Consider the following 20,959-nt stretch of genomic DNA (forward strand, 5'->3'; position numbering starts at 1 on the left):
GACAGACCTGGCTTCCCATTCCAGCTCCATCGCGTACTAGCTGAGTAAGTAAGCTTCTCTTTCATCATCTGTAACCTAGGCTTATTTACAAGGATTAAATTAAGTGACGTAGAAAAATTCAACACAGTGCCAGGTGCACAGCAAGCACTCATGAGCTAGCAGACATTATTCTCCAGTCTGTATTTTATTTGTCAATATTTAGAGCAAAAAGGCACATCATATAATCCTACATCAAGTCCTTCCAAACTCGAGTTAAATTATTTTTAAACTCTTCTTTGCAGTGTCATTCCTCAGTTTTTTCATAAATAAAACCCGATGTGGACTCCGTAATGGGTGTTGTGCTAAGGAGGGGACATGTCCTGACAGACACGATACATGTCTACTGCTCAGAAGTTACAGCCTAGCGGTGGGTGCAGGCAAGAAAACCATTGTTTCCCACATGAAGTAGGAAAAGGACTAGGATAGAGAAATTCACTGGGAATTACGAGATCAGATGAGGGGAAGCTAGGAGAGAAGAAGGTATCTACTTGGAGGGAAAAGAAATACGGTTGAATTACCTTAAGAACAAAATGGGAATCTGCTGGGCAGTTGAGGTATGAGCTTTTCTAGGCAAAGGGTCGTCACACACAGCACTGGTTGCCCCATTTGGCCTGGCCGGGTTAAGTAAGTACATGAGGGTATGGCAGGAGCTAAAGAAGCAGAGATGACTGTGAAGGGCTTTCAGTGCCATTTGGAAGGTTTGGATGCCGACCTGAGGATCTTTTTTTTTTTTTTTTTAAGATTTTATTTATTTGACAGAGAGAGATCACAAATGGGCAGAGAGACAGGCCGGGGGTGGCGGGGGCGGTGGAAACATAGCAGGCTCCCAGCTGAGCAGAGAGCCCGATGCGGGGCTCAATCGCAGGAACCTGAGACTATGACCTGAGCTGAAGGCAGAGGCTTAACCCACTGAGCCACCCAGGTGCCCCCATCCTGAGTATCTTGACAAGCTATAGATAAATTTCAAATAAGGCAGGGGAAGGGGAGAGTGTCAGAACCGAAGATTTAAATTCAAAAAACTCCCTGGAAGGATTTGAAAGGGTTGATTAGAAGGAAGCAAAAATCTTGATTTCAATCTAGATTCCTCTTGTTCCCATATCTCATAGGTGAATCTTCAGCAAATCCTCTAAGGTCCAAATTAAAAGTAGGTCTAAACTAGACACTCCTCACCACCTCCACTCCCACCTGCTCCCTAAACTACCATCCCTCCTCACCTCAACTACTGACTGACCGAAATCATGCCCCTGCTCCATCCCACCACCCGGAGTGATTCTATCAGAAAAACAGATGTGATGTCACTCCTTTGCTCAAAACCCTCAAAGACTTTTGATTTCACCAAGGGCAGACCAAAGCCCTTATATGCAAAGCCCTAACCGATCCGCGCACCTGCTGACTCTCCGCCTACCTTTCTGACCTTGGCTCTCTCTCACACCCACACCTCTACCTTGCTCGTTCCACCCCATCTAGCTGCCCTTGCTGTTTCTCACATTTACAAGCGGAGTTCCTGGCTCAGAGCCTGCTCTTACCGCTGCTGAAACCATTCTTCTCCAGGTACCTTCATAGCTTGCTCTCTCGCCAGCTTTAGGCCTTTATTCAAGTATCACCTTCTAGCATGGCCTTTCTTGCTACCTTAACTTTCAGTGCCACATACACACTTCTTTCCCCACCTCTCTGCTTTTTCCCTTATTTTACTTATTCATTTCTGTCTCCCTTCACCATTAGAACGGCTGTTTGTCTGTTTCTTTCACTGTATTCCAGCCCCCAGAACATCGAAGTCACTCACCAAATGCGTCTTGCATTAACTAATTAATGACTGTAGTTGATGGAAGCAGGGAGATCCGTTTGGAGGCATTGCAAGTCATACAATTCAGGCGGTAACAGCCAAAATTAAGAACAAAATAGAGGGTATAGAAAAAGAAAGATAAGGATAAGATAAGGATTTTGTGGTGACTCTTGAATGCGAGAGAGACCGAGAGCGCAGATGCAGCTAATTCCTAGGTCTCCAACTTAGGGTACCAGGTAGATAGCAGTGAAATTCACCAATTTTAGAAATAGTGCGGAGTGTAGTACTGAGTTTCAAGGAGGGCTCCTTTTTTTTTCTTCTTAGATTCCACTTTATTTGGTAAAACTCAGAAACTCACAGCCAATTCATAGCATCCCACCTCCTTCCCTCTGAAGAAAGCAGTTCCCCAGAGACACAAAACCTATGGCTTGGGTATCACCCACCATCCCCAGGTTTTATACTTGGGCAACTCAGGACCTGATAGTCAGGCTTCCAGACCCAAAGCTCTCAGGCAACAGAGAAATCAAAAGGAATCTCTCCCTTCAGAGACAATGAACCTATCCCACTCGACTCCTCCGCTTACTCACATCCTCCCTAGACCCAAGCTTAAATAAAAAGATAGCAGAGGACAATGCATGAGTATCTCACACACACGCGCGCGCGTCCACACACACACACACAGAGCTTCCTTTCTGCCCAAGAGCTGCAGAATCCCTCCCTGGGAGGACAACCGGCAACACCAGTCAAGGCTTAGTGATGCAAAGTGCTGGTTGGAATTCTCTGAGACTGGTAAAAATCCAGAGAGAAAATATTTCACCTTCACCCCATTCCCAGACTCTCATATTTAGGGAGGTTGTAAAGCATCAGAAGATATCTGGTGATAACTAGCACTGATGGCATCAAAGACAGAGATCTGGGCTGAGGATCTGTCCTAGAAAATGTTATCCTAGGGGTGCCTGGGTGGCTCAGTGGGTTAAAGCCTCTACCTTCGACTCAGGTCATGATCCTGAGATCCTGGGATCGAGCCCCGCATCCGGCTCTCTGCTCAGCAGGGAGCCTGCTTCCCTTCCTCTCTCTCTGCCCACCTCTCTGCCTACTTGTGATCTCTGTCTGTCAAATAAATAAATAAATAATAATCTTAAAAAAAAAAGAAAGAAAGAAAGAAAATGTTATCCTATAGAGTGCTTGCTGAAACTATGGCATGAAGTGGGATTATCGAGGAAGAATGCTTCGCAGGAGAAGACAACTGTGGTCCAAATCTTTGTTATGGTGACACCTGAAATGTAATTTGAAGCACACAAAATTGTCTAAAAGTCCTTTACATGCACATGCATCTGAGTTTACAATTACCCTGTCACTGTTTTCCTCCATTCTTGCAGATAATGGAAATTATTGCCAATGGCTCTATTAATCCACAGCCCTATATTGGCTGTAACTATGGGTCAATGGCAAAGATTAATTAATATTTCTAAATAACGTTGCTATATTAATGTAAGATTTACTTTCAAATAAAAATTAAGTCAACAATTATTTTATCGCACACTTACTATGTGTAAGACAAAGTCCTCGCACTCCATAGATGTTGATCCTCTTCCTTACCCCAAATGAAGTCAGAAGAGCTAGGAGTCCCGCAGCTTTCCTGTCTCCCATAGTGTGAGGAAGAGCACGTGAAAGGAAGTGCGTGTGCTTTGATTCAAACCAACCTCGTTTCAATTTTCAGCTGTCCCTCCTGAGTAATTTTGAGTTATTTACTCTCTAAGCCTCACTTTCCCTCTCTTCAAAACAGGATCATAATACCTGTGTTACAGCTGTGAAGACCGGCAATACGCATGTGCAGTGCCTGACACTTAGACTCTCAAAACTATAGAATAAGTTCTGCAGCATCAATGTAACTCTTCCAAGTTAATAAAAGAGAGCAAACAAGAGGGGGAAGCTGGTTAAACGTGTTAGAACTGAATTATTTGTTTTGCTTTGTTCAAAGGCAATCTCACTGATCAGGAACAGGCTTTAAAAGCAGTTATTTTCTTGCACAGATTTCCATTACACTGCTTCAAAATTCAGTGTTTGCAAATATGTTATCTCCAATAGTTTCAAAGTAAATACTGTGCACAATTTAGTTTGTGTTGGCATAAGCTCTGTAATCAACCATATACAGAGGTTCAATGACAAGTTGCACTACCAGCAGAAGAGTAGATATTTCTTCAGCGGTTTCTACACGGTGCAACAACCCATTCTTATGCAATTAACTATGGCTTGTGGGATTAAGGTGATTTGAGCTCCACGCCCTTTGTTTATTGAGTCATATGTCTCCTGGTGCTTTTTAGTCATTGAGTTTAAGGTGTTTTCCATGAACTGAAGCAAAGTTGGCGATAAAGTCATTCCCATGGCCTTATCCAAGCTAAACCAGCACATGCTGACTCCAGCCCTTGTGTTTTTTCAACCTTCAACTTCTTGTTTCTCACCACTTCTCTCTCCACACTCATAAGTCTCGACACATTAGTTCATCTCTGGTTGAGGAGAATGATCTACCAGTTTGGAAATTATTCAGACTTTTGGGTTTACCCCAGACTCCAACTCTGTCTCCTTTTGACTCTGCCACTACTCAACAGGCACTACCATTTACTGAAATCACAAATGCCAAACACCGTGCATCTGTGATTGTGTGTGATTTGCACAGTGACCACATATGGTAACAGGTGAGTAAACTGAGTCTCAAAAATCAACAAATGTCAAAGTGCCAATTTCCTCCAATCTGAAGTTTAACGCAATGGTGGTTTCCTAGTGCTGGACTCTGGACCAGCGTCAGTGGAAGTCAGTGTTCACGTATAGCAAAATGAACAAAGAGCAATGCAGTAAAAAAGATATCATAAAACTAAAGCTACATTATTCATATTTTGCTAGCCTGAGACTATGTCCTTCCTACTTTTAGGCACGTAAATGCCTCTTCGTTAGATGATGTTTGAGCATGGTCAATTTTTGTATGATTAATGTGTTTGTTCAACAAAATTGAAAGTTGGCAAGTCCCAGTCTGCCTCCAACAATCTCTTGATATGTTACTGGTCTCAGAACCACAGAATACGATGTGCCGGTGATATACTATAAAATACCAGGAAGTGCTTCTGAGTCATGGAGAGCCCAAACAACAACAGGCAGCCCTACTATGAAAACTAAATGTCTGCAAATCACTGACCCTCAGTGCATTCTATTCACACTTACACCAGAAGATTGGCAAAACAAATAGGAAAAATGAGAAACTATAATCTTGTTAAGTGTAACTATTTTTCAGCTATGTTAAGGCTTTATTTTTTTTTTAAGGTTTTTTATTTATTTATTTGACAGACAGAGATCACAAGTAGGCAGAGAGGCAGGCAGAGAGAGATGGGGGAAGCAGGCTCCTGGCTGAGCAGAGAGCCTGATGCGGGGCTTGATCCCAGCACGCTGAGAGCATGACCAGAGCCAAAGGCAGAGGCCCAACCCACTGAGCCACCTAGGTGCCCTATGTTAAGGCTTTAAATCTGAAACGTGCTCAAAGTTAACACTGCAACAAACTTATGAATAACATAAATATTTATGAATCACCTATTTACAGCAGTTACTCTGCAAAGTGTCCGAAACAGAAGCATGCACACTATCTTTCCCCTCCAGTGGCACACCGCCTAGTAGACAATCTATTTAACTAGAAATATATTTCCTAACATAACCTCCTTGATATTCAAGACAGCATGTGAGACAGATTTTTTCTTTTTTTTTTTTTTTAAGATTTTGTTTATTTATTTGACAGACAGAAATCACAAGTAGGCAGAGAGGCAGGCAGAGTGAGAGGGGGAGGCAGGCTCCCCACCGAGCAGAGAGCCCGATGCGGGGCTCGATCCCAGGACCCTGGGATCATGACCTGAGCCAAAGGTAGAGGCTTTAACCCACTGAGCCACCCAGGTTCCCCGAGACAGATATTATTAATCCCACTTGTCAGGCTAGGAAAGTCTTAGATGAATGACAATATGACCTCCAAGCAAACAAGGGAGAAAAGAGAAATTCACACTTAGTTCTTCTGGTTACCTCCCTAGCGCAAGTGTAAGTGGCTGTGGGGAGGGAGGCAGGGAAGAAGATAGTACCTGGATCATGTGCTTAATAATAATCACCAGATACCATATTAGTACAAATCTACTGGCTTGCACTGTAGTATATAAATTCATTGGGGAAAAAAATAATAAATCACACAAATCTTCTGCTGTTGGGACAGTTGTAATTCATTTCAGAGGTGAATTTCAGAGTTCAGGCTTGTTATTCTCCAGGACCTGAGCACTCAACCTCTGGTCACACCCCCATTTTTAATAATACAGAGAATATGCAGGGAGGAATGCTACTGTTCTGACTCCCTCCACCCCTCTCTCCACCCAGAAGGACTCCTCTTCTGTATACCACTAGGGATGGTACTCAGCTAAGAGAGCTTTACCATACGTAGTAAGTGTCCAGCATAAGGTCTTGGGAAGACAAAAAAACAGTACAATTAATTGTTACTCTTGAGAACCTCATCAAATGACAGAGGAAGAGAAATCATTGCAAAGCATAAGTCCGATTTACTTATGCTTCTATCAAACTACCAAAATGTCAGCATTTTCGTGCTGAAAAAAAATTTGAAAGAAAAGTCACTAAGGTTCTCGTCAAGTGGGGTGCCTGGGTGGCTCAGTGGGTTAAAGCCTCTGCCTTCGGCTCAGGTCATGATTCCAGGGTCCTGGGATCAAGCCCCGCATTGGACTCTGCTTAGCGTGGAGCCTGCTTCCTCCTCTCTCTCTCTGCCTGCCTCTCTGCCTACTTGTGATCTCTGTCTGTCAAATAAATAAATAAAATCTTTAAAAAAAAAAAAAAAGGTTCTGGTCAAGAATCAAGAATCACATGGTTTCCTATATGGAGAGCTATGTTCATACTAAAAGACAAAGGAAGATAGAAAATGTTCATAAACCCTACAGTAATGGCTTCCCTGAATCAAAGGTTAGTTTTTGATCATTTTCTCTTTTTTTAAGGCCAGCACGGGTGCCCTCAACCTCAAGATTCCTGAATCCTTATGTAGTGTGTTTTGTTGTTGTGGCAGGGGTGGTAATCTTGGCGGTAACCGTAGCTCTACTCATCTACTTTTTAGCTTTTGGTAAGTACTAGAACACTAAAAGGACCACTTTCCAAACCAAATAACTAAATATACCTTCAGATGAAACATTTGGCATTCTTCCTTTTATAGCCACTATTATTTTTTAATATAATGTAATTGTATGTCTTATATATCCCTAAATACATGTTTGTGTCTATATTTCCCTCAATTAGTACTTTTTTCTCTTCTTTTTTTTTTTTTTTTTTAGAATAAACAGTATTACCCAGACAAGAATTATTCTAGCCAAAGGAAAAAAAATCTTTTGATTCTTTTCTGGTACTAGAATTTGCCGATTTTGTTTTCTCATTTAATATCGTGATTTCCACTGAAAAACTGTAAAAGTGAAATATTGCAAAGAATTTTAAGTTTCAACCTTAAAAATTTGGAAGTATATGTTAATCATGATCTTTCTCCTCATAAAACAGGACAAAAACAAATTTTAAAAAGGACCTGTTCTTTTATTTTTTCTCTTAGTATTATTATATCACAAAAATAAAGGACACATGGACAAGAAACAATATAAAGAATACAGGATACCCTGCTTACTCACAAACAATGTTCTTTAATATCTCAGTGAACATTCTTTCAGATGTTTTAATGTAGATAAAGAAAATTGTGTCTAATTCCCTATATAATATATGCTATAATGTGCTTTTTTCATCTAAAAATGCATTTTGGGATTATTTTATTTCAACTATAATTCTGTTAAATCATTTAAATCATATGTGTGGGTATGAATGAATGTAGAGAGACAGAGAGAATATAATTTATTATATATTCTATAGTAAATAGGCAAAAATGCATTTTTGCATTTTTGCAAAATAAATTTGCAAAATTTCACATAAATTCATATTTATGTGAAAGCTGAAAAATTCTCAATGGCACAATAAAATTACCAGCATTAGGAAAACCAGTAATAATAAATAATCTTTTCAGTCAAGCTAATTATAAAATTGTGGCTACATTTTTCTGTCAAATCACCTGGGGGCAGTTACATCTAAGGTGAATTACAGAGGTAAGACACCTCAAGCTCCCAATTAAATTAATCAATTTTCACTTTTAGTTGTACCATCTTGTCACACAAGTAGAAGAGTCTAGGTTCATCCTCTGCAGAATGTGTCCCAGTAACCATTTATGGCCCTTAAAAGACTTGCCCCTCCACCACAAAGGACTATACTACCCTTCCACCAGGATCTCTAACTCTTTCCCCGATATACATACTTTTCTGCATGAATTATGCTTATGAATGATCAAAAGATTTTTCCTGAGACAGGTTAGGTTATTATATCCATGTTCATAATGTTTCTAAGATGTATACAGTATGTTTTAGAAATATTTACTTTCTTCACCCAACTGAATATGTCCTCTGGCAGACATTTTTTGGTGGAAATAATTCACACTGGATAACTATTAGTTATTTTATTCAAACGTTTATTTTCTAGCTTACTCTAAAAAACTAACAAGTCACTAATTCCTCTAAAATGATTATTTTTTGAAACAATTCTTAAAATATTCAGAATTACTTTGGGTTCTTCTTTAGTGATAAATTAATAATAGCATATTATAGACATTCATTAATACTTCTTGATGAATAAATCTGCAATCACACATCTCCCTAAAATATAGTTAAAATGAAAATTATGATACTTCTGATCACTTTAATTTCACAAATAATGCTGCTCTGATTTTCCTACATCCTTAACAGTTTCAGATCTGTCAGTTTTTTAAAAACTGAAAGAAAAATAATTTTATTATAGTTTCATTTATAGTAAGTTTGGGGTTTTCTTTAAGAGAAGCAAAAAAAATTTTTTGGATGAGATACTATTCAACTCTTCTAGGAGAAAGAGAATCATGAAAACAACTATTCATTTAAGAGAAGCAAATTTTTTAATTGTATAATAGAGCATCCTATAATCCTGGATAAATTAAAGTTTAAAGTACTTAGTAGTGAGACTAATTCTGCCTTTTCTTTGCTTTACAGATCAAAAGTCTTACTTTTACCATAGCAGCTTTAAAATCCTAAATGTCAAATATAGTAATCAGTTAAATTCACCAGGTACCCAGGAATATAGGGCTTTGAGTGGAAGAATTGAATCTATGGTAAGTTAATGTTTGTCTTTGCTCTTTATTCTGTCATAAAACAAATTTGGTAATAAATCTAACATGTTGTGATCTATTTGTAACTGCTAAATGCTCTGCATATTTTTCACCCCTGAATACTGAAGGATATGTTTCTTTGTGCTTTTTGCAAGTTAATTTGCTAGTATACTGATTCTTCTTTACTTTTTTTTTTTTTAAGTCATGAGTGAAAAGTGCTAGAAGGCTCTTGAGTAAATTCATCTTTTATAGATTATGACTTCAAAGGCTGGAAGTCTGCAGTTCATGCAAGTTGAGCATTTACTACTGCTCCCCTTGAGATTGCCTTTTTAAATCGTTTCCGTTTGGCTTTCTTTCCTTTCTTCTTACCCAACTAAATACACAGGGAGCAGGTGCTAAATGACATGTTTGCACCTCAATAATAACATAGTTTAGACAACATCCTACTCTGGCTCAGTGATAGACATAGGAAATATGCAAAGCAAGGTCAGGCTTTCACTTGAAGAGGCCCACCAGGAAATCTCACAAGTGGACCCTTGCATTCATTTATGACCATGGACCAGAATCTGGCCTTTAGCTCACATAGTCAGAGTTGACCAGTCTTGAGGTCTTACTTAGCTTTTAAAGAGTCTTAAGAATATAAATTAATCCAATGTCTCTAAAACTTTAGCATGTAACAGAATCACCGGGCAGGCTTGTCAAATCACATATTTCTAGGCTCTTATGTCAGAGTCTCTGATTCAATAGGCCTGGGGTGAACTCAAGAATTTGCATTTCTAAGTTCCCAGGTGACGATGAGGCTTATGGTCCAAGGACCACACTTTGGGAACCATTAAGTTGATCTGTAATGAGAAATCTTGTGACTGGGAAACTAAATATTGGCTCATCTAACACATTTTTCCCCAGAGGCAAACTTTGCTAGAAGCCAAGTTATGGAACAACTGCTTAGTTTAATGGGATTAGAGCAAGGGAAGTTAGGTATATCATTTAAATGTTTAATGAGATCAGAAGAAACGGCTGAATCAGTTGATTTGGGAAGAGAATCTATGAGAGTCCCTACGATTTTCCTTGTTTTTGAGAATCTTGACAGTTTTGCAGAGTACTGGCCAGTCATTTTGTAAAATCCCACAACTGGGCCTTTTTTGTTTGTTTGTTTTCTCTTGCTTAGAGTGGAGTTTGGGGAGGGAGGAAGACCAAAGAGGAAAAGTATCATTTTTATTCCATCACACGAAGGGGGTTCATTACACTGTCAGTCACCGTCAACTTGATCACCCAGCTGAAGTGTTTGTGAGCTTTCTACATCGAACAGTCATTCCCTCCCTTAACCACACTGCACTCTTTGAAAGAAAGACACCGTGTCTAAGCCACGCATAAGAAGTAGAGGAGCGGGGAGTAATGCTTTGAATATTTGAAGGATATTTTAAATTCCTCTGTTTTTCTATTCTCCCCATGTATTTATTCAACCACTTGCTTATATCAATATAGTGTTCCCTGCATTTTTAAGATTAATTCTTAGGCTGCACTCCAGAAATGCTCCAGTTTACATTCTCACCCGCATTACGCAAGTGCACACGGGTACGCTTCTTTCCCCATGGCCTTAACACGCGGCGTCGTAAATCATTTTAATTGTTGCTAATTCAGAAGGTGAGAAGTGATAGCTCACTAGCACTAATTGTTTTGGTTTGCATTTCCTTAATTACTAAGATTTAATCTGTCTTCCTATATGAATAGGTCATGTTTACAACCTCGTTTGTGAATTGCATGATCACGACCTTGCCCATTTTCTTACTGGAGCACTTGTCTATTTTATATGGATTTGCGGGGAAAAAAAAGACTTGTAACTTGTACTTATTAGAATATTAAAGTTGCCAGTCATTCACATTGCATATATTTCTCTAACAGTATGACTTAACTCTCAATCTTGTTTATAATACAGGGGGTTTTTAATGTTAAACATTTAATTTTTCATATAGCCAAATTATCAATCCTTTGTATGAGTTCTCCCTTTTGTGTTAGGTTAAAAATGCTTTCTCCACTCTAAATACTCTTTAAAATATTCATTTTCATTTTCTTTTTTTTATGATTTTTATTTATTTATTTGACAGACAGAGATCATAAGTAGGCAGAGAGGCAGGCAGAGATAGAGGAGGAAGCAGGCTCTCTACCGGGCAGAGAGCCCGATGTGGGGCTTGATCCCAGGATCCTGGGATCATGACCTGTGCCGAAGGCAGAGGCTTTAACCCACTGAGCCACCCAGGCGCCCCTTCATTTCCTTTTTATAATTTTATTATTTCAGTTTTTATAATTTTATCTTTTATTCATCTGTAATTTACTTTGCAATAAGGTAGAGATCCAACTTTATCCCCCAAAATAGCTAGGTGGTGGTACCAAAACCGTGTGTTTAATAGTGCAATGGGTATATTTGCCATGCCACTTTTATTATACACAAATTCCTCCTTTTCTTTTTTCTGTACCTCCTTGTCTTCACTGACTAATCTTTACCCATACCAGTACCAAACTATTTGGAGTACTGTGGTTTTACAATATACTTAAACAACTAGCAGAGAAAGTTTTCCCTTGAAATTCTTCAGATGTATGATTTCCACACTCTGATTTCTTTATCTTTCAGTAAAAACACTTTAAACATTTAAAACACCTTATGAATAATACTCTACTGCAGTGCAAATTTATGGTTTACAAAGCACTCTCTAACCTTCAGTTCACGACGGCCAAATGAATTAACAAATCATTTTTATAGATGGATAAAGTAAAGGTTGTGAGATTAGGAAACATGTTAAAATGTCAATCACCTGTAGAGCGGTAGAACCAGCATTCAAACCAAGGGATTCTGACTCCAGATCCAAGGATCATACCATTTCCCAATGGTAACCTGAGTCCCATCATCATCCTTGTCCCACAAACAACCCATTATACTTAATGAACAATAGAATAGCCCCAGAATCTTCTGTTTTATTAGGCAATTCATGTCTCTTTTCCGGCTCTCAATTTACTCATCAGTGAAATAAAATCATTGGACCAGATGATTTTTATGGTATATTCTAACTCAAAAAGTCCATCCTTTTCTGATTTTCAAGCAAAATATTCACTCATTTGCTTTTCCTATCCTGCTTTTCTGGCCACTTCTCTGTGTCCTTATAGGATCACCCTCTTCTATGCTGACATTCAAAGCTGAAATTCCCCAAGGCTTTGACTTCACTCTCCTCTCCAGTCACACTGTTGTGTATTTATAGATGATCTCATCCATGTGCACTACTTCAGCTAATACTTATCTAATGACTCACTTGGTCTCAAGCCCAGACATGTCCTCTGTATTTCAGACTGTTTCATCCAACTACCTGGTTAATATCTCTACTTGGCTTTTCTTTTTTTATCTCAAATGTATTATGTCTTAAAATCAAATTCATGATTTCCCCATACCATACCAGCCTTCTTCCAACAATCCTGTCCCAATGTCACTCATTAAGTTTTCCAAAGCAAAAACCTAGAATTCATCTTTGACCTACTGCTCTCTATCATCCAAATATCCAATCCATTACCAATCCCTGTAGGTTTTATTCCCCTCTATTTCCTTCATTTCCATTCAATTCTCTTCATACCTAACACCATGCCCTTCCAAAACCATCATGATATAATTTTACGGATGGAAAAACTGAGAAGAAGAAAGGTTACAAGGCTCATTCAAGTTCTTATAGCCAGCCAACTTATCTGTGTTCTCCACCAGCTTCCCTTTCCACTATGCTATTGGAATTCTCTACAATCATCTGCTCACTGATTTTCTGTGAACTGATAAGTTCTAGTGAAACTGATAAGTTAGAACTGATATTAGAACTGATATCAGAACTGATAAGTTTTAATGAAAGGGCCAATTACATTGTATTCTGGAAAATCCAAAATCTTATCCATAGTCGTCTTCTTTTATCCTTATATTTTGATATCAACCAATTAATCAATTTGTTTTCTTTACGTTGCTTATTATCTTAGTCATCACCAAAGTTTTCCACATAACAAAAATGTCATAATTAAGGTGGATTTTTTAACTTTGGTCCAGTCTAGCCTGTGCAGGTATAGTGCCAAACCATAAATTAAAATATAATCACAGGAAACGTTAATCCAGATTTTACCAATTCCTTCAGCTTTAGGTCAATTCCTTTTACTTCTGTTAAAATCAAGTAAAACTAAAGTTAAACCATTTATTAAAATACCTCCTATAATAGTATATTAACAAGCATATTAAAATTCATCTTTCTTTGTAGTTAACTGGAATATAGTTCACCAAATAACAGGAACTGTTAATTCTAGTTCATAGAATTTGGGGAGGTTTTTTTTTTTTCTCAACATTACTAATATTTCCTAAATTTTTAAAAAAAGGAACATGAACTATTTCCATAAAACTCATAGTCTCACTATTCTTTGAAGTGTCCGAAGTTGTCTGAAAAGAAAGAAAACCATCGTTTTGTCAAATTACTGGCAGTCTGATACCAGCCTATAGGAATGGATATTTTAAAAGATACAAAGTGGTGTAATAAAGATTGCATTAACTTTACAGTCTCAAGAAGGATTGGTTTCAAATCCTGGCTTACTCTAATATTCAGCACACTACTTAGTCTCCATGTCCACATCTCCCTTTTTGCGGCCTCACAGTACAAGTCAATGGAATTCCCTCCCACATTAGGAAACCTCAGTACCTCTGACTAACCCTGCATCATGGGAGAACCATTCCAGTCACAGAACCACCCATAGTTCACTGTAAAGCTGAGCTTTATAACTCAAGAGCACCATCCTTGGTGGGAGTGAAAAATGATGTAGGGAATCTTGGTTCTTTCCACAATCTGGTGACTGACTGTAGCCAGTGCTGCTATGAACACTGGGGTACAGATGGCCCTTCTTTTCACTACATCTGTATTTTTGGGCTAAATACCCAATAATGCAATTGCAGGGTCATAGGGTAGCTCTATTTTTAACTTCTTAAGGAATCGCCACACTTCTAATCAAAATGCCCTTTAACAGACAAATAGATAAAGAAGATATGGTCCATATATACAATGGAGTATTATGCCTCCATCAGAAAGGATGAATACCCAAATTTTGCATCAACATGGATGGGACTGGAGGAGATTATGCTGAGTGAAATAAGTCAAGCAGAGAAAGTCAATTATCATATGGTTTCACTTACTTGTGAAGCATAAGGAATAACAGAGGACATTAGGAGAAGGAAAGGAAAAGTGAATTCGGGGAAATCAGAGGGGAAGATGAATCATGAGAGACTGTGGACTCTGAGAAACAAACTGAGGGTTTTGGAGGGGAGGGAGGTGGGAGGGTTAGGTGAGCCTGGTGGTGGGTATTCAGGAGGGCACATATTGCATGGAGTACTGGGTGTGGTGCATAAACAATGAATCTTGGAACACTGAAAAAATAAAATAAAATTTTAAAAATAATAAAAAAGAAAAATCGTTAAACATTATAAAAAAAAAAAAAGAAAAATGATGCAGAGAAATAGTTAAGGTTAGGTCAAGAAATTACTGATTGATGTCACAAATAACCTTGGATGCTTAGGTATTAGTCAGAATTAACAAGGAAAAAACTGCCCTTTACATGTTTTCTCCTTTTCATCACTCATTTTAACCTGGTTTTACCCATTTAAAAACAGTTGTTGGGGAATCACACAAATGTAAGTTGTATCATGGACTCCCCTAATGTTGGCTTGGCACTGGCCCCGACCACCCCTAGGAAGAGCCACCAAATCACCCTGATAAAACATCTAATGTTGAGATGACTTCTAGTGAAGATGCATCCTGTCCATTATCATCTTTGTATCATAGATGAGTAAAGAGGCACTGCATCCGAAAGCTGTATCACTCGTCTAAATCAACCTCATCTGTTCTGAGACGGAACTAAACTAATCTGAACTGAACTGAAAACTCCAGTCCCTGTTCCTCATTAACTTAAGTCCTACGTTGCTACGTTAGAAAGAAGGAAGGGAAGAACAACTGTAACTACAAAGAGGTTTTTTTTTTTCTTTTCTTTCTACAGATTACTAAAACGTTCAAAGAATCAAATTTAAGAAGTCAGTTCATCAGAGCCCATGTTGTCAAACTGAGGTAAGTGGAACTCTATAAAAAACATATATGCTTAGATGCAGCTTGGCCCATTTGACTCTTGTTCACAGCATGGATAATGAATGAAGCATTCACACAATTTGTTGCAATATTATGAAAGAAGTATCATGGGCAGCTTAAAAAACAATGCCAAAACAATAACAAAACATGCCACATATGATCCATTTACTAATGTAAATAAACATATCGCTTCAATTTTTTTAATTATTTATTTTTTTTTCAGCGTAACAGAATTCGTTGTTTATGCACCACACCCAGTGCTCCATGCAATTCGTGCCCTCTGTAATACCCACCACCTGGCTCCCCCAACCTCCCACCCCCTGCCCCTTCAAAACCCTCAGATTGTTTTTCAGAGTCCATAGTCTCTCATGGTTCACCTCCCCTTCCAATTTCCCTCAACTCCCTTCTCCTCTCCATCTCCCCATGTCCTCCATGCTATTTGTTATACTCCACAAATAAGTGAAACCAGATGATAACTGACTCTCTCTGCTTGACTTATTTCACTCAGCATAATCTCTTGCTTCAATTCTTGATAGGAAAGGAAGAAAGATTAAAGAGAGTCAGGTGAAGGTATATATACATCCTACTGTATAAATCCGGTGGATCTCATTCACAATCTAGCACATGTAAACAGTGTCCCTGGAGTTGCACAATGCTGAGGTCCTGGGTATATTCATCCAAGATCAGACACTATGACCAACATCAAGCTTTTTGGTTTGTGTCTGCCTAGAACGCTGTAATGTAAAAGATGCTGTAGCCAAATCCAAGCATGTCTGGCAGGAATTAATAATAATAAGGGGAGTAGCAGTATGCATTCTAGTTATTCGACATTCCTGCCTTAGTTGAATGTGTACCTGTCTGTGTGATGTGATGAGACAGGCCCTCCCAACTAGAATACTAACCCTATCACAAATGCCTCAAATGGGTATACATCAACCGATCCTTCAAATAATACGCAAAAGTCCTTTGAAAGGGAGGTATTTCTCAAATACCACCACCACAAGAAAATTCATATTTCTTCTTTTCTGCAGAATAAGTCCCAGGAGCATGAACATCTGATCAGATAAGTCTTGTTAAGAATTGAGAAGAGTAGGAAGAATCCATGGGAAGAGTATTTACCAACATGAATTTCAGTCAGTTCACTGCACATTCCCCTTAACGTTTTCCTGTGAAAATCTCCGTACTGGCCACTAGCTCTCAAAATCCGTAGGACTGCATAAACCATCTGCATTTCCTCCCCTTTTGCTCACTTCCCACCTACTGCTCAGTTCCCCACAATCTCACCCCTGATGCCACCACAAAATGCTATTTACCCTTGCCAAGTTCAACAATGACATCCAAGTCACAAGCTCTGAATAAACTCTATCAGTCTTCTGTTTGGACCTCTCAATAGTATTTGGTGATGTTGTATTTTCAGTCCTCCTTGAAGTAGTGCCTTCCTGTCGTTTCTATGACCCTACATGCCCTTATTTTCCTCTTACCTCTCCATTCACTCCTCAATTTTCTTCGCTAGCACAGCCTTCTCTGCACATCCTTCAAATGTTGTTGGATGTCAGCCTGTGCTATAAGTGTCTCATCTTCTCAGTTCTTCTCAGTGGCTTCATTGTCCCCGATATGCTCGCTATTCTCAAAGTTGTATCTCTGGGCAGTCCTCTCTTCTCATTTCTAGACATGAATGTACACAGCCCTCAACTTGATGTCATCATACAGTTATCTCACAGACAACTCAACTTCACTGTGTCCAGACCTGAACCTAATGTCTCTCCCCCACCAAATATTACTCTTTTACTGTTGTTACTTCTAACAATGGCATCACTTTCAACCTAGTTGCTCAAGAAATATACAAGTCATCTGTAATTTCTCCTCTCCCTCAACCCACACATCCAACTATCTAATCTTTCTATTCTATTTCCTAAATATTTCTAAGATCCATAACTTTTCTTCAAATAGTTCCCTCAACCATTTCTCTCCTGGACTATGAACAGTCTCCTGAATGAGCCTCCTTTCCTTCATTCTTGCTCCACTCATTTATACAGCAGCCAGAAAGAATTTTTGAAACAAAATTCTAAACATATTATTCCCCCAGTTAAAATCCTCCTATGGGCCACCCATTGCCTTTGCAACATGCCAAGTATTATATAGGAATATAATAGATACATATCAAAGGTACATGTACTTTTTATATAATGTGTGTACATGTGTGCATATACATATACATAAATATGTATATATAGAGAGAGAGAGAGACATTTTTATACACATATATGTAACAAAGTTTACTCAACCTTCCTTTTTCTAATTTCTTCTTAACATCTCCATCTCTGGGCTTATCTTTCACTACCCTCCACCTAGATTAGTCTCAGTCCCACTAGATTTCTGTTAGTTCTTCACTATCCCTAACCCCAAGAGGGGTTTTCAATATTTTATTTTCAACATTTACATATCCTTATAGGTCAAACATTTCACTTAAAACAGAAAGAGAGCTACATTTTCTAATGCATTTTGATCATCTTTGCTTTTAGTGATTATCCTTAAAATTTAAATAAGGAGAGTTGACTTAATTCTCTACCCTTTTTCCAAATAATATAGGGAACTTGAAACTCTTGTTCATGTTATTATGAATGATGTTTTAGCTCCACTCTATTTGTAATGACTCCAAATTAGTCACTGTAATGATAGATTACCAGTTTGCCATTTTTTTTTCTTTATTTCTTACCATACTTAAATCCTCCTGGGTTCAATCTCCTTCTTATTGAAGTACTTTCTTTATAAATTTTCATAAGAGTCCATGAGCCATCAAGTATCCTTTTTGTTTTGCTTTGATCTAAAAAAGTCCTATTTATGTTTATTCTTGAAAAATACTTTAATGTGGATATGAAATTCTAAATCAGTAGCTATAGCCTCTCAGCAATTTTGAAGGTACAATTATATACTGCCTTTTTTGTTGCTATGAAGAAATAGTATTTCAGTCAAATGTTCTTTGGTAGAAAATCTCTATTGTTTGAAAGTCTTCCATTTGTTTTTGGAGTTCAGAGGTTTTTTAATGATGCATTTTTGTTTGTGGGGGACAGGTGTTTCTTTTATTTAGTACGCCTCAGACTCTTGTGATCCAAGGCTTCATATCTTCATCCGTTCTGGATAATTTTCATGATCTCTTACAATATTGCTGTCCCTTTATTTTTTGGTGATCTTCTTCAGTTTTGCATTAGGTAAACACTGAAACTTCTCTAGTCTCTTAGCCTCTGTTTCATCTCTTTATTTGTGCTACATTTTGTGTGATTTCTTTATTTTTATCTTTCAGCTAATTAATTTCTCTTTAGCTTTGTCTGATATTTTGTGTAACCCATCCACTGAGTTTTTAATTTTGATTAAAAATGATGACTATGTTGTCCTGTCTGCAAGCTCTATTTGTTTCTTTTGTAAGCTTGTCTGGTCTGTTTTTATACTGTCCTATACTTTTCTCACATTTATGATTCCCCCTTTTATGTCATTAGTCATTTCAAATACAGTTACCCATCTGTTAATTTTATTATATGAATTTTTGAAGCTGCTGTCCTCATTCTGCTGATTCCAGCTTATGATAAATTCTTTGCCACTGGGACTGTAGGATTACTTTAATCCCACTTCATAAGTGGGATACTATGCAGCCTGGATTTAACATTCAATTTACAGAGCATTTGCTTCTATCAGATACTTTTGGAGGATCAGCAGCACATGAGCCATTTTTTGTTGTTAATTTCTTAAAGTTCTGGAATCATGCAGATGGTGGTAATGCAGATCTAAAACTTTCATGCAGCTAGGCTCATGATCATGAATTGTCAGGACAATCTTTTTTCTGTCTAGACCTGGAACCCTGAGACACATAAACTTCCTTATCTTTTTTTATTTTTAATGACATGATGAGCACATTTTTTTTTCTTTCTAATCCATGCTTTCACTGAGGGTTTAGTTCTTTGAGAATCCTGGCCTTATTTAGAAACCTCATGTTTATTTCCCTAATTAGCACTAGACCAAAGCCTCCTCTCCCGTATCCATGTGAATGCTACAACTCAAGCCTGTTGGATATTCTAGTACTTCCTACATAATATTCATGTTATTTATTTTTGTTCTTCCAAGATTTCCCTTACTTTATTTTTTTATTAATTTTTTATTTATTTTCAGCATAACAGTATTCATTATTTTTTGCACCACACCCAGTGCTCCATGCAATCCGTGCCCTCTCTAATACCCACCACCTGGTACACCAACCTCCCACCCCCCACCCCTTCAAACCCCTCAGATTGTTTTTCAGAGTCCATACATTTCCTTTACTTTAATGTTAGCTTAGTTTTGCATTTCAAGTGAAATTTATTCTATTTTATCAAGTATTTCTGGTTATTTTATATGGAGAATTTTTTAATTATTTAGACTTTCATGTTGCTAGAAATGAAAGCAATAATTATTTCTTCAGTGCCTGCTCCTCTATCTAAACTGCAAAATTCACGAGAATGGCAAGTGTGAATCTTGATCACTGTTAATTTCTGAAACAGAACAGTGCCTAGCACAAGAAGGTGGTTATTTAACATTTGCTAAGTAAATATTAAATTAATATCTGGAATGAATATTACAGCAGAACTGATCATTGAGAGGAGAGGAAGAGGCCTAGAATGAATATGAAAGACAAATTTATCTATTGCACATTTCAGAAAAGAATATGGCCAACGTTAGGTCGGGCAATGATTAACATGGTAATTCACACATAAGGAAGTAGACATTACACTGATTTTTGATCATTGTAGCATTTAGTCAAATTATTAAGCTTCATTGTGGAGAATATGTGTAGCTAACTGATATAGAGATAAAATTTTAACATTTGACTTTGTAGCCACATTAATGCATTTGGGTACTAGAAAATTAACCCAAGTCTTTAAGTCACTTTTCTCTTTATAGATTTGTTTAATGAGATGAGGGGGTTTCTTTTTTGAATACTTTTGTAAAGTCAAGTATTATAATTATATTATATTATATTATATTATATTATATTAACAGTTAATACTGTATGCTATGTACTCTTCCCAAAACTTTTGCATGTGTTAATTCACATAAACTTCGTAACAATCATTTTAATGTGAGGAGACTTAGAGAAAGATTAAGAAACAAATAACTTACTAAAGTTGAACAGTAAATGGCAGAACTTTGGAGTTCTGACTTTAAAGCCAGCTATACTGAATGGTGGATATAGTGTACCATGCTTTGAAATCAAATATTTGTGGAATAACATTGTTATATATCATTAAGTATGAAAACACTGTTATATGAATCTGCTCTAAAGCTAAATTCTCCAAGTGAGTTTTTTAATGTTTAATCAATAAGAGTATATAAACAGAATAGCATAAAATTATATTTATTTTTAATATATTTATGGCTTTCAGGCAGGAGGGTAATGGTGTGATAGCAGATGTTGTCATGAAATTTAAATTCACTAGAAATAACAATGGAGCATCAATGAAAAGCAGAATTGAGTCTGTTTTACACCAAATTCTGAATAACTCTGGAAACTTGGAAATAAACCCTTCGACTGAGATAACATGCAAGTACCATTAATTTTTTTTACCATTTTATCCCAATATGTCAACTTAACCCATTATAATTCATATTTTAATTTAATGAGATTGATTTTCTTTCCTTGGAATTAAACTTTACGAAAACAATATACTGCAAAGGTAGACATAATGCATAGTTCTCTAATATAAAACATTCTGATGTTTAAAGAATCATTCA

The 20,959-nt window shown here is 37.5% G+C and overlaps 1 protein-coding gene across 1 annotated transcript in view; it reads left to right on the top strand.

Annotated features, from left to right (window-relative positions):
- TMPRSS11D (transmembrane serine protease 11D) overlaps window positions 1-20,959 on the top strand; it is a 50,438-nt gene that overhangs the window by 12,815 nt on the left and 16,664 nt on the right. Inside the window, exons 2-5 of the mRNA XM_082726376.1 lie at window positions 6,844-6,965; window positions 8,947-9,065; window positions 15,114-15,181; window positions 20,611-20,768. Coding sequence (XP_082582502.1) covers window positions 6,844-6,965; window positions 8,947-9,065; window positions 15,114-15,181; window positions 20,611-20,768 — 467 coding nt within the window. The remainder of the gene's footprint in view (window positions 1-6,843; window positions 6,966-8,946; window positions 9,066-15,113; window positions 15,182-20,610; window positions 20,769-20,959) is intronic.

This window comes from Mustela nivalis (genome assembly GCF_964662115.1).
Source record: "Mustela nivalis genome assembly, chromosome: 4".
Classification (NCBI taxonomy): Eukaryota; Metazoa; Chordata; class Mammalia; order Carnivora; family Mustelidae; genus Mustela; species Mustela nivalis.